Source organism: Nesoenas mayeri, assembly GCF_963082525.1.
Source record: "Nesoenas mayeri genome assembly, chromosome: 18".
Lineage (NCBI taxonomy): Eukaryota > Metazoa > Chordata > Aves > Columbiformes > Columbidae > Nesoenas > Nesoenas mayeri.
This window is the reverse complement of record NC_137566.1, coordinates 7143131-7162926: the sequence shown is the minus strand read 5'-3', so window position 1 is coordinate 7162926 and position 19796 is coordinate 7143131. Positions and strand designations below refer to the sequence as shown.

The 19796-nt window shown below is 48.7% G+C and overlaps 1 protein-coding gene across 1 annotated transcript in view; it reads right to left on the bottom strand.

Annotated features, from left to right (window-relative positions):
• Nucleotides 1–19796, bottom strand: part of COL27A1 (collagen type XXVII alpha 1 chain) — a gene marked incomplete at both ends in the record, with an annotated part of 145221 nt that overhangs the window by 21399 nt on the left and 104026 nt on the right. Inside the window, 7 exons of the mRNA XM_080356002.1 lie at nt 151–258; nt 377–430; nt 13670–13777; nt 15275–15328; nt 16340–16393; nt 17994–18047; nt 19665–19718. Coding sequence (XP_080212128.1) covers nt 151–258; nt 377–430; nt 13670–13777; nt 15275–15328; nt 16340–16393; nt 17994–18047; nt 19665–19718 — 486 coding nt within the window. The remainder of the gene's footprint in view (nt 1–150; nt 259–376; nt 431–13669; nt 13778–15274; nt 15329–16339; nt 16394–17993; nt 18048–19664; nt 19719–19796) is intronic.

The window sequence follows — 19796 nt, the reverse complement described above, 5'->3', positions numbered from 1 at the left end:
AGCAAGTGATAAGGTGTTTTGGTCAATTAAACCCATCTAACGTCACTTTCTGTGCTCTGAAGCCTCTGCTGAGCTCTCTGCTTCTTTCAGGCCTGTGCCCACCACATGTTTCTGCATGTTGTGTTCAACCGTTTGCAGAGCTCTTCTCACCATCGGTCCCAGGGTACCTCGGGATCCTTTAGGGCCTTGGTTCCCCTTCGGCCCCTCCTTCCCTGGAGATCCCGTCTCCCCGAGCTGCCCCTGGTAGCCCTTGCTGCCCTGCAGAACAAAAGCACCAACATTAATGCAGGATGAAATTGCTTCTATGGAGGAATATTAAAGATGAGTAGAGGAAGAGAGATCCAGAGCAGGAGACATCAATGGGAGATGTTCCTACCTTCTGGCCAGGCTTGCCCTTTTCCCCTTGTTTTCCTGGTTTCCCTTCTGGTCCCTAGGAGAGCAAAAAAAGTTGTTGGAATGTGAAAGTAAAGAAGTCCCATCCCAACCAACCACCCCCAGGCCACTTCCCTGGTACACTCAAGCCTGACGGTGTCCTCACCCATCCCATCCTATTCCCACAGGAGACAACAAGGAAGCTCAGAAGTGATACGTGCAAAGATTGTGATCCACAGGTACCAGAGCCAGAGCCTGGGAGAGTTTGTTCTTGAGCTGCTCCAACACAGAGCGAAGGAAACCTCATTGCTTAGAGGTGGGAAGATCCCCGTGCCCAGGTGACTACAGGGCAACGTGGCTGAAAGGTGAAGTTTTTCATCTTCAGGTCACGTCAAAGACAGGCGGGTGATGGCAAACCACCATCTGATATGTCCATCTGTCCTTGAGGATGCAAAAGAGGAATCTCAGCAGTGCTGCTTGTAGACAGCATGCACCAAATGGAAAAATAGTACCTACCCAGCCACTGCTACAGAAAGGGCTGAAATGTGGAAAACACACATTTACCCTGGACCACCACAAAATGTTTCCTCTGGTCTGCAGACAGAGCTGCCATCTCTGCAGATAGTTGCATCTTTTACCATGAGCTGAGGCACTGAACAGGGTATCAATACATTTCATATGGTTTTAGGATCATGGCAATGGAACCACTACTTCAATGGCAATTGTCTGTATTTTCACATCATAAAAACAGGTAGTGGATTCATTTTCTACCTACCAGCCATGCACAGCTTTCTGCTTACAGTGCCAAAACCCTCCCTCTCTTTGCACTATCATTACTGCAACACAGAGCGCATAGAAATCACAATATACTGATCAGAGACCCAGAAATGGAGTGGGATGCAAAATTCAGGCGGGAGCCACAGCAACGGGGACAGAAATGCTGGTTTGCTTTGTGCACCGTGGGTGTCTCACAGGCAGCAGAACCTGCCGCCCCTCCTTGCACGCACACCCCAGCAATTAGCCACGATGAGCAACTAAGTATAGCAGATCCTCCTCAGGGAACCCAGGGAGGTCACTTTGTTCAGTGTTTGACCCCGTTGGCTGCAAGGCAGGCAACATATTTTGGATTTGACAGAAAGAGGCAAAAGTATCAGTGAAGAAAATAACTCATGCTTTTTGGCAATGGTGACAAACTTGTCAACAGCATCTACACACCAGTACGGCATCTCTGCTCTCCTGCCTCCCGGTTAGGAAGGTGTGACTTTTTACCCCAGTTGAAGTATCAGTCTCAACTGAACAAAAGCAACTTACAAAAGCAGCTGTATCTGAGGGTTTTCACTCTGATCTGAAACACGGGCCTCCTAAGTGCCTGCTCTGAACACAAAGGAGCAATTCAGACTTCTTACAGCTCTAAAGAATTGTGCCAGCTCTTCACCTCCCCAAAGGGAATAGCTCCATTTTACTGAAGTCACACATTTCAAGAGCCCACCTTGCCAAGACTATTAGGGTTTCACAAAGGACAGGTCCCTGCCGTGGAGCACGAGTCCTGCTCTGTTGTCTCTTCCACACTGCTCGGGGGTTTTATTTGCTATTTTTTGCTGCCACTTTCCAAGAGATCACTCTTGGAATTATTTTCCCACAGATGCTGAGCAGCCGCAATATGTGACGAACTGTGGGTGCCAAGCTTCCAGTGTCACCCACGTGATTGACACTTTTGAGAGGAGTACAGAGAAATCCTTGCTAAAGAAAGGATCGGGCTGGGCACTGTCCATCCCCATCCCTCTGGGCTGGCTCACCCCTGGACCTGCTAACAGGCCCCTCAACATCCCCACTGATCGGTCAGGAGTGTAGCAAAGCAGCAATGATGCTCGCAGACCCTGTTCTGCAGCAATAACCGTGATGCTTAGTGGCTTGAAAATTTGGAGAACAAAGAGTGTAAGCGCTCAGAAAAATTTACTGTCAAAAAAAGACAAGAACAAATAAAGATACAACTGGGAATTCTGATTAGTTGCATAGCGTTTTTCCATCATTCTCCATGGACTATGCACTAAGGTCTTTCGGAATTGCAGGCAATAGATATTTCTTGCAAATGGGAGGAGAAAGCCCATTTTAAGCTAAATCTTCTCCTGGCCCTAGTGATGGCCAGGCCCTTGACCTTCTCCAGAAGAGTCACTTTGCACACTCAGATGTTCTCCCGACTTGCTATGCTGTAACAGCTCTTGAAACAAGTAAACCCATGCTTCGGTTCTGTCCCCAGGATGAGGATGTGTTGTGCTGCCTGTGAAAAATGCAGACACCAGTGCATTGGTGAAATGTTCCCTTAATAAGTGTGCAGGGCAGATGGACCCGTTCGCATGGGAGGTCATGAGGACCTCACAGCTACTTCAGAAGAGTCTGAAGTACAGCCTGGTTTCCCTCTCCCATGGAAGTAATGACTGAAACTCGCTTCTACCCTGCACCGGGAAATGGATTTGCTTTTTGAGAAGACAGGTTCAGGCCTTAACTCTCCCCTTCTGCGAAGCAAAGTTTCCACACTGCTCCTAAAATCTGGCAGCATTCAGGTTCACGCTTGTACCCACAATCATGAAGTACAGATATAGGGCTTGAGTCAGCTGGGAGAGGGGGAAAATACACAACATACCCCCAACTTTGACAGTCCAAGCCCTGCTTACAAAAATAAACTCGATGCACAGAAGACTGTGCCATGTTCTAATAGGGTCACCACTTTCGCTGGGTTCTTTCAGCTCATCTTTCCCTGTTGGTGGAGTCTGAATGCAGATATGGGCTTCGATAACCTGCCTGTATTGGCTTTTCCCCTTATGACACATTGGCCTCATTGAACAAGGACGCTCATCTCCTCCAGAAGTCTCCTGGGTCCTCCTCCAGCTGGGGTGCGGCTGCTTCTCCATTGCTGGAGAAAAAGAATTTGGCAGCATCTCCAGCTCTTGTCAGTGATAGTGAGACCAGCTGTCACTTGCAGTAAACCACGCAGATCTTCCTTGGAGCTTCCCTCGCTGTTGTTAGCTCTTGTCTGATGGTTGAAAGCTTTGCTGGTATAAACAAACGGGTCAAACCGTGCCGGCAACACCATCAGCAGAGACGTGGCTTGGATCCTGCAGCCTGAGTCACCTCCTCGAGTGGAGCAAGCTCTATCAGCGAAGGATCTTTCTGTGCTCCACCACCAAGCTTTCTAGGACTTTGGCCAGCAGAGCTCGGCTGGTGAGCAGGAAGCCGACCATATGGCTGATGTTCCTGGATGTGCTTTCTCCAACTGCGCGGGGATTTTGTCCAGATGCATTTAGAGGCAGCTCATCACTTGTCTGGGCTTCCCAGATATGCGATATCTCTACTGGTGATGTTGCAGACGCGGTTGCTGTTTGTTGCAATCCTGGATGTTCAGAGGGCACATACGCAGTGGTTCCCAGAAATCACCACGCAGCCACATGTTACACAGGCAACACTGAGCCCAGCAACAACCTTGGTAGCCTTAAAAAAGGTCAGATTCTTTTTCTCTCCATTCTTCTGACTCATCTGTCCAGAGATGGGAAAACCAGGGTCAGAAAACAAAAAAGATAAAAATAAAATAGAATGAGATTGTAATTTTGTTCGTGCTCTCCAAAGTACATCAGGAATCCAACAGCTTTTGGTATCTCTTTCATGATTCCTAGGGTTCCTAATCTCTTTAGCAGAGACAGCAATGAGTGGCAGAAAATGTACAAAAGCCTATACATAAGAATAATTAATTCCAAGTTCTTTTTGCTGGATTCAGATCAGTTGGGTTAGCGTGCCAAGGCACTAAACACTTGATGCTTTTATTCTTGGGGTTTGTACACATTTTGTTGTATGCTTTGGGTTACTGGTTTGTTGAGAAAACAAATCTTTTTTTCCAAGTTCCGTGAGCAGGATTATTTTTAAATAGTGATTTCTCTTTATATACTTCATTCTTCACTAGAGCAGCATATTCAGTGCCTCCAGAAGATGATGGTATTTGTGACCAGGGACAGCGGAATGCAGTGGTTTTCCAAAGTCACATGCCTTCAGGTATGGCAAAATATCCAAGGAAAGCAAAGAAAATATAATCTTAGGTGTAGCATGTTTGAAATTTCATTGCCAGCTTCAGTAAGGACCTAATTTTATTAGTTTTTTTAGTATGGCCTTAGATATTCCCCCAAGGGAAAAACTGCATGGTTTATTTTCCAATGCAAAACTGACTAATTTGTAAGGAATAAAGAGGCTTTCAGCTGCCGATGGCCTTGGCAGCAAAGTCAGGTCTCTCGCACAGCACAGCAGTAACGTTATTGGGGGCAAATAGACGGAGCAGCCCAGCTTTAAATTCTCGAGACATCAACAGTTGAAATCTATATTTACAACAACAACATCCAGAAAAACAAAATAAGGAAGTTGAATGAACTGCAGAGAGATATGGCCCAAATGGAGCCAAACAACAGTGCTACAGCCCAGACCCGGACTCCCCGCACCCAGCGGTGCTCTGCTCCGTGCACTGGATCTGTGGAAGTGGTTACCGAGACGTGTCTCACCGTCCTGGTTTGACTCGTGGGGAACTGTGGCTCTTGGCACTTCAGAGAATGCGTTTCTGCTTTGCTTGCAGACTTATGGCTCAGCATAGGAGGGAAGTTCTACAAGGGCACAGCACTAAGGAGACGACTTCCCAAAGCATATCCCAGGCAGGCTCAGGACCACTCAGGACTGTTGTGGAGCAGGCACATCTTTTCAGATTTGTTTGGGGTGTCACTGAATGAGGGTCTGTCACTCCTTCCGACCGAAAATGAGGCAGGAAGGAACAGAAGAACTGCAATGCAGTTACTGTGTAAGGAAAAGAAAGTGCCAGTGGTGATGGAAGAAAATTGGTGACAATTTGAGGCACTGGATGTAGAAAGGGCAGAAAAGCTAAAGCGACAATAAAGGTAGGAAGCATGAAACATAGGATGACTGTGCCCATATTGTTCAGCCAGCAAGCTCATTTAAAGGGAAATGAAAAAGCCCCATATAATTTCCTACCGCTCAGCAATGTCTCCATATGAGAACATCTACTTAATAAACTTTGATCGGGAGAAGCCTCCCCCCATGGAGGACAGTTCACGAGCACTCAGGAAATTAGTGGGATTATTTGGGTCGGGCATTTGAAGACATAAATGTTTCAGATTTATAAGAAACACATTTCCTAATCACTCTGCCTAGCAGTAGTTTGGAAGGGGAGGAGACAGGGCAGCAGCTCCTGGATGAGTATGGAGAAAGAATAAAGACTCAACTATTCCCAAGAAGAAAGACCTGACTGTACTGGGAGGTTCAGAGGGCTTCACTGGGATCACTGGGATGTAATGGGCTCTTGGCTGGTGGAAACCCAAGGGGTAAGTGCAGGTAAAGCTGGCTGGCTGAATTCAAAGAAAAAGCGAGAAATCCTATAAAATGATCTCAGATGGAAGGCTACAGTTAGCGTCACTATGACTTGCCTTTGAGTTCCTCAGCTTAAAATATGGAATCCAAAGAAAAATCTTGTATCCCAATCTCTCTGCTTTAGTGCAAGTTCTTATCTGCATGCAGATGTTGCTCTGAAATATGCAGCTTTTGCATTTGTTGTCTATTTAACTTGGTTTTCCAAGCAGTTGCTGTGTAAAGCAGCAGAGAGAACTAGGTGCGAAGCAGCGCCGTTTGCTCGAGCTGCTGATCCAACAGCCTGAACTGCCACCAGTTTGTTGGGAAAATCCCTTTTCCTCCTCCCGTTTGCCTCTATTTTTTCATCTATAAGGAAACAAAGGAGAGAAAGGTGCCAACAAAAGGCTTGATTGGTGGATGAGAAGCGCAAGCGCTCATGCCCATGGAGCTGTGGAGCTTTCATACATGACGATACCAATATGTTCCAAAGAATTAACCAGTGTTGGGAACTGACAACCAGGAAGAGAGGAATAGACAGGACACTTGGGCAGGATAACTCCCATTTACACTAATGAGCACTACTTATGTTTTGGGTTTTTTTTTCTCCCCCAAACACTAGGGGTTAATATCTTCCTTTTGAAGGACACAGATGCCCTGGGGTTGTGGAAGAGGAGGGGAATGAATTCCTCTCTCGCAATAAGGAGGGGAATCTTGGAGTAACTGCACAAAAAGTGCGTCTCCTTCGTCTGAGTCAGGAAAGAAACCGTGCCAAGTCAATGGGATTTATTTCAAATTCTGGCTCATTTCGACTCCTATTAACTCTAAACGAAGACCAGCTGGGATCAGCCGCAGAGACCAGGCAGAGCTGCCCGACCCGCTGCAGGGTGAGCGGCCCCTCGGCTGCAGGGGAACAACCTCGGTCCCTGCGAGAAGCAATTCCTTGGGGACCGGGAGAGCTCTGCAAAGCAGGGGGGAAATCTATACAATACAATCTCCCAAACAGCAAAATCCAGCAGGTACCTCTCCATTAACTGGGATGATCAGAGGCTGAACCGGTGGCCATCAGCGATGCACTGATTATTAAAGCAAAAGAAGGTGATTGCAGTGAAGGGCAGAGTTGCCCAGGGATGAGAACATCACTTTGAGAATGGGAAGAAGAGACCTGTGGGCTGCAGCTCGCCCTGACCCATGCTCCGGGCTTGTTCCAAGCAAAGAGCTGAAGCACGTTTGACCACATTCCTGAGCAACTTAATTCCCCTTTGATTTGTGATGCAAGCCAAATACCTGCTTATGGCTTTGCTGGATGTTTGTCCACATGAGTAATGATCCTCCAAGGCTGTTAGACAATTAACACCATGACCAGGTGCAGGCACCTCCAACTTTGGAAACTGGACTCCAGCACAGGGACGGGCGCTGCCCAGTTCTCTCCTGCCTATGCTATCGACCCACCTTACAAGCGACACCGGGCAAGTCACTTTACTACAGCGTGTTTCAAAAAAGATGGACCCAATTTTTTATTAAACTGCTTGGAAATTGAGTCCATCTTTTCGAAACGCCCTGCACTTTGTGCCTCTGCTGCTAACACATGCTTCAAGTGCAAGATGAGGAGCAGCAATACTCATTTCCCAGACTGAGGGTGTGAGGAGCTTGCTGTTACCACTGTCACACTGCTGGGGCTGGCACACCGAGCCCAGTATTCTCCAGTCCTTCCATGGCTCAGTTGAGGGTAACCCCACGCTCTCCAGTTGAGGGAATTTAAGAAACTTCTTCCAAGTAAGAGCTCCACAGACAGCGCACAGACCAGCGTATGAAAAACAGCCTTTCCAGGAAAAACCAGCTCAGCACATTATCAAAAAAACCCCATAGATCCCTGCATGGACAGCAGAGATTAAAACCAGAAGTGACTCCAGGATTGTCCTCAGTGTTTTCGGGAGGCTGGATGCCATGGAAGTGATGTGGCGTTGCCAGCTGCTGCCGAGCTCGTGTGTTCAGAGTGAATGGCTGGATTCAGCGTCAGCGGAGCGAGGCGCTTTGTAGCAGGAAAATCTTTGAATCTTGTTTTCAATGGTAGGAAATAGAAAAGAACAAAGAGTAAAAAAAAAACCCATGCTGGGACAAATTCTGCTGTAAGTGATGTTTGGACAGCTTTATAACAGAGCAGCGTGTCGGATGAGGATGAGCTCTTGCCCTGACATTACAGAGCCCAGAAACCAGCCCCATCTCAGCTGTGACCACAATGGGCCATTTCTAGAGTGACTCTGCTGGTTTGGAGCAGAAGGTCCATCCCGGCCAGCAAGTTCTCCTTCCACTTCAGGACTGTAGCCTGCAGAAGATGGAGGAAGAAGAACACGATGGGAAGGATGCTGTCCACAGGACACCACCCAATGCTGCGTGTGGAGTTGCCACCACTCTGGGGAGCGACGTGGCCAAGACCACAGCACCGGAGCCAAAACCCCTGAGCTCACCCAGCGCTCTGTGCTGGGCTGGATAGTGGCATTATCCTTGTCAAAGCAGTGCGAGTTCCCTCACAGAAAACCTTCTCAGATCTCCACCCCGGCCCTTCTCCATCACAACACACTCTTGGAGAGCAAACAAAGGGACTTTGGACCTTGTTGCATGAGAGCAAAAGGATTTACCAGCCCTGAGAGCAATTTTGGTTTGCTGGCGCACATCTGCACCCCACAGCAGGGCCGGCACATGCAGCCAGATCTTCTCTGATGTAATTTTGTTATGGACATTTATACCATTGGAGCGTCTGGCTCAAAGCTTTTTGAGTCCTGACGTGGCTTGAATGACACTGCAGATAGGATTTCAGGTTAAAAAGGAAGTGGAAAAAAGAACTCGGCTCCCAGTTTTGCTGAACAATGAGGGATTTTCTTGTTTCAGAGCATGTTGTATTTCATTACCTACAGGCTCTCCAACTACTTTCCTGGAACTGTAAAAACCTCGCTATCAGATGTCTGCCTGGTATGACAACCAGCACATTAGGAAAACCACAGCGCAGAGCTACGGAGAGCAGCTGGAAACCCACCACCTCCTCCTGCCAACTGGCCTGGGCCTTTCGCGCAGCCACGGTGGATCGGTTGTCCTGATGGAAGGGCTGAAATGCCGCATATTCTCTAGGTGGAGAGGAGAAGCAGCGGAGAGGAACACTTTTGGGGGTTTTACTCTCAGGGGCCACTTGCCCGTGTCCAGGTTGATTGTTGCATACCAGTGACTTCAGCTCTTATCCTCTGCTGTGAAGACCAGGATTGACTGGGAGCTGGGTGCTTTATAAATGCACATTAAACCCCAACAACATCGTCTAGATATTTCAGGTTCCATGGCATTATCCCCTTGCACAATGACAGGCTGGCAAATAAATTAGCTTTTTACTTTGGCAAACCACACCGTGACACTTGTATTGCTGATGGATGCCTTGCCAGGGTCTGATGTGCTGCTGTATCTTCCAGTGTCCCCACAATCTGCCTTGCTGGTATGGAAAGTCTGGATCTCCAGTGGGCAACTCCTGCTCTCATTTCCTGCACCGCTGACCCCAGGATCCGCATCTCCAGCCAGTGTCTCTGAATGGAGATGCCCAAACAGTCCCTGGTGCTCTGCCAGGGCGATTATCAACTGCTCACAGCTCAGGCGAGCCAACCAAGTCCAAAAGAGAGTCAAGATCAAGTGAAGGCAAGAAGTTTGTATTAGAGAAAGATGGAAACCAGTAGGAGGAGGTAATATGGGAGATGGCAGCTCAAGAAAGGTTCACATCTTGATGCGATTTTTGAAATCTCCAGTGGATATCACACTCAGCTGTGTGTTAGCATTGCAGATGCTCTGATTTCTCTCTTAGGACCAGAGGGACGACTGGCCCCATCCCTCTGCTGAGCAGGAACTGGAATTGAACGGAGCAGTGTGAACTTGGACAAAGTGACCAAAACATAGAAGATACTCGTGTATCTCAGCTCCAGCTGCCGCGAGCCCTGCCAGCCACAGCTGTGAGACTCATGGACCATCTCAGCTGCCAGGTTTGTTTGCTGAAATCCACCGGCTTTGAAACATGTACAAACTACCCCTGGAGACTCAGCTGGGGCCTCCCTGCTGCTTTTGTTTCAGATTTAGAACCACAGTGGAAACCGGTTTGCAGATATGTTAATACTGGAAATGGCTGAGCCAAGTCAAAATGAACAATCTTTGAAAAGGGTTTCTTGAGCACTGAGGGAAGTTTGGTTGTGTGCAGTCGGCAATGTTGTACCAGCATCGGGGTGGCTTTCTGGAAAATCAAATCTCGCTCAGTAAAGCCAGACATGTCCCTGCTGCAGGGATCGATCGCTGGGTGAACATCTCTCTCCTGCGTGACCCAGAAGGGCAGCACAGACCCTTCATGCCTCCTCCAGCTTTAGTACCTGTGAAGCTGCTCCATCACATCCCTTCATCTGCTGTCTCCCCAGGAGCCCTGCGACTGCACAAAGAGCTGTAAACCTCCTTCCATCCCTTGTGTTGGCCCATCGCCACGTGCTGTGCGAGCTTGTACGTGCACTGCCAAGTTCTCCGGCTTCTACCTGCTCTGCGCTGCCAGCACCAGGCTTCTGCCCCAGGCCAGTATGTGCAAAACAGGCTGAAAATGTACCAGCAACAAAGGCAGATCATTTCAGAGCAATCAGGCACCTCATCTCCGACATTTGTCAAGAGGACACTTGATACTGAAGTGTCATGTTCTTTTAGACATAAGCAAAATAAAGATTAAGACTAAGCATGTCCTTGGTGTTAAGGAAAAATCTTCCAGAAGCGGTGTGGCTGCAGGGATTTGTGATGAACAGGGTTTGTCCAGAGGTTCATGGAGGGACGTCTTTGTGGGTCCCCTCTGGTGCCAAGGCAGAGGGCAACACAGGGCCAAGGTGCAGGTGAAACTTGTCTCTGTGTTCACGACTGCAGATGGGCGTCATCTTCCTCAAGCTGATATGAATCTCTTCCAAAAGCAGAAGATGGAGGATATCCCAAATATGTTAGAGCAGAAGCAAACATCTCTAACCCAGGGAAAAGCCAGCAGATCCAGGCAGGAATGCAGCAAAGCACAGATGTAAGGCCAGGAGAGACCAAGTGAAGATGGAATTGCTAAAGATGAAGTTCTTTAAAATAATCTAAACTGAGTGTTGGACAGCATAACACCATCACATCAGATGTATTAAAACCATATGCAACATGCGTGATGTATAAACACTCAACGTGCCTCCTCTCTGCCATGATTGTGCCTCCACACCTTCCCCAGACTATTTCCACACCACCCTACAGATCCTGGACAGGAGTTTGCCACAGGGCAACCTTGGCATTTGACTTGGTATTCCAGCTTCCAGTCCTCTGCTGAAAAGGAGGAGGTTGCAGTTATCTCTAGCGGTTTGCATCTCTGAGCTGTAAACTTTATCTTGGCACAAATCTAAGGAAGCTCCCATAAATATTTGTACATTTTCTCCATGGGAAGGTAGGAGAAAAGTCTCAAAAATGAGAAGAGAAAAATTACTTGTATTTCTATCAGATGACTTATATATTTAAATTACCTCAGCGAACACCAGCCTATATATTAGGTAACAGCCAGGCATTTGGCAGGGAAGCAGTGCTATCTGGACCTACGTGGGTCTCAGTCTGCTTGAGTTTAGACATAAGGATATACAAAGCAGCGTATTAAAATAGTAAATGGAAATATAGTGCACTGCAGTAAAAAAAACCAAAAGGGAGTGATTATGAGCAGGAATCTTGGCTCTATTGACTCTTTTTAGAAAAAAAATGAAACAGAAAACAGCATCATGTTCCCAGGGACATGCTGGCAAACAGCAGGGACAGAGTCTGAGAGAATCTATATTTTATACTCTATAACTTAATACGGCTTTTGCATGATTTTAGTATTTTTACTGGTTCTTAAAACATGCACAATATAAACACGTGAAGCCAGCCAGAAGTGCAGCATATGGAGAGCGAGGGGCTGAGAGTGGCATCCAGCCCTGCCAGCCGGGGGAGCTGGGGTACTGGGGACCAATCCTGGCCTGTGGGATGGTCCCAGTCCTGCAAAGAGCTCCCCGTGGGTACAGGGGCCTGTGGCCAAGGATGGTCTGATTTGGGGCAGTACCACAGCCTTATTCTGCACATTGATGGTGCTGCACCACAGTATTAAGCCAATGTTTCCACTTTCTAGTAGAGTTGGTGCTCAAATACCAACCTCAGCCCAAAAATAACACATATCCAGCCCCTTTGCTGCTTCCATCTCCTCACACCCTTCTCCCTGCCCGCCTTTCAGCCGTCCACAATGTCACCAAAGGGAAAAACCAACAGGATCCAACATCGAGCATCCACCCAGCGCTCAGCGGTACCTGCCTGCCCTGCTGCCTGCCACCCACCCTGGGCATGGACTTCAGAGCTGCCACCAAACTTGGGCTACTTGTTCCTCCTGACGTGCCAGGGCTGCTTGTATCCCTGATGGAGACACAGGGGGTGGGAAATGACTTTTCTCTGCCTGCTTGAGGAACAAGACTTGTGCCCCAGGTGAGCACGGCCGCTCCGGTCGGGCTCCTGTGTCCGGCTCAGCCGGGATATCACTTTGCAGAAAAAGCCTCATGATACCACACTCCTAAAAACTTTGACCCACAATAATGATTGCAATGAATAAATCATGTCATCAAGCTGATAAACTCCACGTTTCCAGCAGAAGGGCCTGACTTGGCTCGCAGAACACCCACTGGGGCACCGGGCAGAGCTATTTGCCATCTGGCACCACCGAACGAGCCCCAGGCCAAGCCCTGCCCCGCTCCTCTGGTCCTGCAGCTCTCATCTCTGAGCCAAAATCACGTTCTTTTTCTTTCTGCAGAACTGAGAGCAGACCTCCAAGTGAACCAGACATGCCGAGGATATTCACTGAGGATTCATGAATAATTTCCTGCTAATTTCTTCTATTTGTTTCCTATATTCAAGAGGGAAACCTTAGCAGGGAAAACCAGAAGGAAACAACCATCAAACAGAGAAGGCAAAAGCTGGCCATTTGCAAACCCCAGGCCAAGACCAGCTGTGGCAACCAGGGGAAACTCAGCTCCTCACAGCTGTCTGTCCATCCCTCTCACACCCTGCGAGGTGGTCCATTCCAGTAGAGAGGCACAGCGTTCCAAAACCTACACCAGACCAGAGAACCGATCCACATCTCAGGTGTGCAACCTGATTGAAAGATGAAACCATCTCCCAGAAGCAGGACTTTTTTGCAAAAAAAATGTACGTTACGGCAGCATTTGCAATAAGTCACATCTCAGGTGAGCTCCTGCCCTAAGCAGTGTCCTGGTCCTGCATCTCCCTCTCAATCTGCCTTGGGCTGTTTTGCTGCAACATGGCAGTTACAGGAACATTAACTACTGTTGCAGTAGTATTAATATCTACAGTAATTACTGTCCTTGTCAAAAAAAAAAAAAGAAATGAAAAAAGAAAAATAAAAAGCCCATTTATTTCTTACTGGGGTTTAAAAGCAACCCATCCTCCCAGACACAAGGCTGTAAATTTTCTTTTGTCCTCTTGTTGCAAAAGGATCTCGTCTCTTCATATGAGCTGGTTTGCCTCCTGCAACCCAGAGCTCGGTGTGTGCCAGCTCTGATGCCTGAGCTGGGGAGCACGTCCTGCACCTCCCAGCTCCTGCAGCCACCGAGCCCTCCTGCATGCAGGGAGGTAGAGGAGCACGCAGCACTCTGCTGAGCCTTTGGGGGCTAGATGCAACCGTTAATTTGGAAACGAGAGTGCAGGTGGCTCTATGGTGAGAGCAGGAGCTGTGTTGGCTTGATACCTGCACCCTGGAGATTCGAAATACACCCGGGGCTGCCTGTGCAGCTCGGCAAGGAGAACACAAGTCCCTACAGCAAACCCCCGGACCAGCGGGCTGGTTCTGCAGACTCACTCGGACACCTGTGATGCCGGGATATCCAGGAGGCCCTTCTTTTCCCTTCAGCCCTTCGTTGCCTTTTTCTCCTTTCTCTCCTTCCAGGCCTTGCTCTCCTTTGTCTCCCTGTGGAAGAGAGAAGGGTGGGAGCATTCATACCCACACAACACACAGGTCACTGTACATGGCTCTTGCAAGGAAAAAACCCACCACATAATTAATATTTCAGGAGTCTGAGAGGAAGAGAGCCTACAAGCAAAAGGATGAATGAGGATGAGTCATAATACACTTGACATTTAACAAAATGAGCAAAACCAGGTTTCTTTTTTTTAAAGTCTCTTGGCTGGAGGAGGAGGAACTCCCCCATTACTCAGGGTAATCTGAACCCATTTGCTTCTCCTGCAAAAAGGCCTGAACCTCCCATGTGAATGAGACAGGCAGACAAGATCCAAAAGTCTCCCTTGCCTCACCCAGAAGCCCTGAGCTCGGGATGCTGAAAGACTTTTAATAGGACGGGTTTGTCTGGAGTGGCCGCTTGGCTCTTGCTGCCAAATGGGAACCAGCCCAGGGCTCAAATAAACACTCTGCAAAACAGTGTCAGCTTGGCCCTGTGAAGGATTTGTGGTCCGAGCTGTAGGTATCATGTCAAATCACCGTCGATGGCACAAATCTTATGGCAGACAATCAAAAAGGCCAAGTCTGTACTGACAGCAGCACCTACATTTGTGCAACCACCCAACCTTGACAGAGTCTTTTCCCACTTGTGCCTGTGTTAGTGAGAGCACAGAGACATCTCTTCTGGTTAAACAAATGCTCCTGCAGCGAGCAGAGACTCTTCTACCGTCCAGAGACACATTCAGGTTCAAAAGAGCTGGTTTGGATCAAATGCTCTTGGGGACAGTTAGTGGCGGCAAGAGAATACAGAAGTCTTGACCGTCTTTAAGGAAGAGAATTCTGGTCCAACATTTAGAGATAAGCAGAAGCAGAGAGACACATGGCAAATAGTTTAACTAGTACGAAGCAATAAACCGCATTGTTGTGGGATCGGCTGCTTTTTCTTTCCATGGAACAAAACCGCTGGCCTGTTTGGAAAGGCCGGCTGTGCAGGGACAGAAATCAAGAGTCCCGTTCCAAAGGCAAGGTAGCAAACTCACAGCAGCTACAGAGCACAGCGCAAGCCCTGAGCAAGCAGCTGGGGCTTTGCCGAGAGGAAGGGGAATGTGGTTTCTTGACTTGCAAACAATGTTTTGGTCAGTGGTGCATGGCAGAGCGACGGACAATTCTTGATTTCCCCTGCCAGGCCCAGGAATTCCTGATTAACTGGAAATTTAATCTGTTAAGACCCAAATAAAACAGACAAATTTGCTGGAAAGTAGATTTTTAAGAACTTGGCCTTTCCTGAGATCTGATCAGATGCCAAAAGTGTGGGTAGAGGAGTAAAACAGGAGGAGTCCATTATCTGTGCTTGCAGAGAAAAGAATTCTTAGAGGGAGCCGGGCAGAGGCTCATTGCACAGAGGACCCAATGACCCCCTCGGCTTCTACCTGTCCCCGGGGCACACGGGAGCCTGAGAGCACCGCGATGCGTGTGAGAGCTGAAAGATGCCATGAGAGTGAGGTTTACCTTGACACCGTCCGGCCCGAGTGGCCCGCTGTCCCCTTCCAGCCCCGATTCTCCCTGCAAGACAGAAGCAAACACCCTAAGGCTGAGCCTAAACATGCTTTTTTCCCCATGCTTTCTGCTACTGACTCATAGCAGCAAGTCAGGCTGCAGTGACAGGAGCCCAGCCCTGGGTTTTGACACATTTCCCATCTCATACGCTAATGCTCAACAAGCTCTTCCTGAAGCAAGAGCAGGAGTTTGGGCTCTGCTTTATTCTGAGCCACAGTTTCTTCCCCATGGATTGCGGGAACACCTCCTTCCCCATGCTGAAAAGGGGGCTCAGTCTGTATTCGTTTAACCTAGGCCTTCCCCATCCTGCTCCAACAACTGATCTTAGTCCTGAGAAGGGACAAGAGCCACTGCCGGCTTCAATCCATCAATTCATCGCGTCCCTGGCTCCCTCCCACCCCTGCACAGTGTAGCCACTGTTTCCCTGCTTAATGCTGCCTTCTGCTCCAGCATCTCCCTGCCCCGTGCAGAACAGGATGGGTCTGTTCCCACTTCACCCTTTCATAAGCGAGGTTGTCACAGCACTTTGCAAAGTGCCACTGGAACGTTGAAGAAGCTCCTGTAGTCTGGTGAGATCATAGGCTCTGCGAGAAAGGTGCTTCCATCACTGCTCCCAAATAACAAGTGATTGGACAAGAGGAAATGGCCTCAAATTGCAACAGGGGAGGTTTAGATTGGATATTGGGAACAATTTCTTTCTGGAAAGGGCTGCTGGGCATTGGAACAGGCTGCCCAGGGCAGTGCTGGAGTCACCATCCCTGCAGGGTGTTTAAAAGACATGGAGATGAGGTCCTTAGGGACACGGTTTAGTGCCAGTGTTGGGTTAATGGTTGGACTTGATGACCTTGAGAGTTTCCTCTAACCAAAACTATTCTATGACTCTAAGAAACAAAGGCCATAAGGGTTACGGGATGCCCAGAGCAGGGTCTGTCTGCCCAGGCTGTGGGTGAACAGGGACCAGAGCCCCTGGGGAGCAGATAAGGCACAGAAGCCCTGTCCGAAAGTGACCATACTCACTCTTTGGCCAACGAGGCCTTGCTCTCCAGGGACTCCCAGCTGGCCAGGATCACCCTAAAAAGAAGGAATCACAGACATGGAGACAGGCTGTTTACAGACAGTGGGTGAGCATGAAGCACTTCCAATCACACCCCTCATTTTGACATTTTTCTTTTGTTCTCCCACACAAACATCTTCAGTTTGCAAGGGGGTCCAAAGGAGAGGTTGGCACCACCAGCACCTCTGCTCGCAGAGGGCCGGCACACACCTTGCAAGCTCTGTTGAAATTATGCTCAACAGGACAAGGGTCAAGGGGTGTTTCGTGCTGCCTGCAGCTGCAGAGCCAGAAGATACGTCCTTGGCACAGCCCTGTGGTGGAAAATCAGCAATGCTGGGACAAGAGGTAACACTTTTAAACTAAAAGAGGGAGATTCAGGTTAGACGTGGGGAAGAAATTTTTTTACAGTGAGGGTGGTGAGAACCTGTCCCAGGTTGGCCAGAGAGGTGGTGGCTGAACCATCCCTGGAGACATCCCAGGCCAGGCTGGACAGGGCTCTGAGCAACCTGAGCTGGTGAAGATGTCCCTGCTCATGGCAGGGGTGGCACTGGGTAAGCTTTGAATGTCCCTTCAACCCAAACTATTCTATGATTCTATGATCCTACATCTTGTCCTTCAGCAACCTGGTCGTCAAGTGATGACTGCCCAGAGCAACCCCAGTCTGTCCCAGCACCTCCCAGCTTTGGAGAAGGAGCAGCGCAGGACTCTGTCTGACTCCCCAGCAAGGACGTGTTGCACTGACAGCAGGTAAAGGGGTGTTTGTGCAAATCATCGTGTTCTGTTCCCAAGGAGGGCAGCCAGGAGCACGGGAGCTGGAACACTCGTGCCGTATCAGGACGCCAAAGACACGGTAGCTCCAGCGAAGTGTCAGAAGATTTGCCAAGGAAAACATGGCAAAGGACAGGGCTGGGGGTGGGGAGTGAAGAACAGCAAAGAGGAAATTGCATTTAATCCCCACACAGAGTCTGTTCAAAAGCTCTGCACACAGGAGTGAACCTTCAAACCAAGCGGAAAGGGGGTTAGGATAAAATAAAAACCCCTCTGAGCTGCTCAGCACAGGGACCTTATTCAAACAAAGAGATGGTTTTTATAGGCCTGTCCACGTGGACAAGAAGATGCATTCATGGCTTTGGAGCAGGGCACCCTCCCCCCATAACCATCCAAAGAGTTCATTCCCCACAGAGCTGAGGCTTGGAAACTGTGGCAGGACGTTGTCTGAGGGTATTTTTAAGTCTGGGACCTTCCTAAAGACTCTTGTTTCATATTAGAAGCTGCCTGGATCTCTGGGTCTCAAGGACTCCCCTCTCCACTCAGATTTTGTATCCGCAGAAGAGCTGAGCTTCATTTTCGAGGCCCTTCATGGCTCGAGGCACAAGATCCCCGGCACGGTGCTTCTGCCCAGCACCGACAGCCTCTCCTTTGGGAGAGGGCTCAGGGATTTGTAACCAAGAGTTTAAAGTTAACCCAATTTTCCTTTTTAGACGTTATCTTTGTTGAATATGCTGTCTGCTTTTGCTGCTGAAGGGTGAACCTGCAATGTTATCCAGTCCTGCAGGAACAGAAGTTGCTATTATCTCCCTGGTCTGACAGAGAAATGGCACTAAGCGTTTGTCTTACCTTCATGCCAGGTTCACCTGCAAGGCCAGGTTGTCCCATTGAGCCAGGCGGTCCCTGGAAAAAAAAACAAAAGATAATGAAAAACCCCCATTGTAACCAAGTAGAAAGCAAGATCAAAGACATAATTCCTTTAGCAGAGCTCTCCCGAGACAGTGGAGCCCTGGTTGCCATGTAATTACCTCCCTGGATCTGGCTCAGGGTACACAGCATCAAAGAGGCCCCGTATCCCTCGTGCCCCATTCCTGGGGGGTTCTGCCCCTCTCTCACGCCCCCTCTCTCCCCAGCCGCCTCTGACAAGAACCTTTTTCTTTCTCCTTCCAATCCCATTGCTTTCTCAGGTTAGTAACCATGCCAGGGAACAGCACTGGGACTGGCTGGGAAAGAAGGGAAAAGGTCCAGAATCACAGGGTGTTTCAAAAACCCAACTTGAAATCACTGTATCTCTGCAGTTGTGTCCACCCTGTAGACCTGAAAGCCCTTCACGAGGGTGCAGCAGGTTGGGTGATACAGTGGATAACAAGTGGATTTGAGTAGTTTATTTACTTATGATATTTGCATTCCGTACAACAACCTCCCCTCTCTTTGCAGTTAGGAATAAAGGAAAAAAGAGCATATAGTCTAGGGAGAACTCTGCTGCCCAGGGAATAAAGCCAGTTCCTGGCTTGCTGCAATGAATTCAAGCAGAGGAGGGAGCAGGGCACAAGTTTGGTTTACAAACAAATGGTCAAGTCACGCAATGAGAAAATTTAAGCTCCAATGAAAGCAAAAATCCTGCTTCAGTTTCTCCAGAGGTGCCAGTGCAGAAAAAAGGCTCCTGGAAGCGTCACAGGTTTGAATAAAGCTCTGTACTTTTCTTGGTTGGCAACATCCAGAGTGGCTCGGTAGCAGCTTTCCAGCTCCCCGGTGTGGTTTACCACGCTGAGAGCTCCATCCAGTCGAGCAGGCATGAGAATGGAAACTTTCATGACTCACACACAGTGCAGTAGACTGCATTAAAAGGCACCTTCGCTGCTGTTTTCACAACTAAGTGCAACATCTTCTCTATATTACAGCTCAGGACCTATGGAAAGGAGCTACCCAAGGGGAACTGGCACATCTGGTATAACCAGCCAAGGCTGTAATATTCATGGGGAGGGAAATCAAGCCAGGACTGCAGCCGAGTTGTGGGGAAACCATGGAGGCATCTACTGCGCTCCATCAGGGCACTATCTGGCACTGTGTTGGTTATGGTGTGTTTGTGCCATCGCTTCACGGCAACAGTAACCCCAAAGCACAGTCAGCAGCAAAGCGTTTCTCTGAGCTTCCTCCACTGCAGCTTGTGATGGGATTGCCACAGCAACTCAGGCTGGCGGACAAAACTGTGTTTTGTCAGCAACAGCACCAGTGAGGGTGAAAGAAAAGACCACTTTTCAGTTTGAGAAATGTTTCTCGTGTTATGAAGATGGGTTTGCACATCTACCAACTGGGTGTCTATGGCCTGTGATGAAAGTGATGCTCCAATTTCTGATCTTTTCTCTGTTTGCCTTAGAAGCTGATTTTCAGACTTGAGGGAAATCCTTCCTGCTCATGTCCCCAGGTGGGGGAGGATGCATCTCTGCATGTTTACTCCTCTCTCGATCCTGCCGCTCTTGATGCAAGGGGAAAACAAATAGGAGCAAAGATCAGACCTACCTTATGTCCAATTTCTCCCAAAGGCCCAGGTGGCCCCTGTGGTCCTTGTGGACCCTGAAAAACATAGACACAAGGCTCTTTCCATGAAATTGTTTCCATTTCTGAAGGGCCATGACTTTCACGGACTGTAAG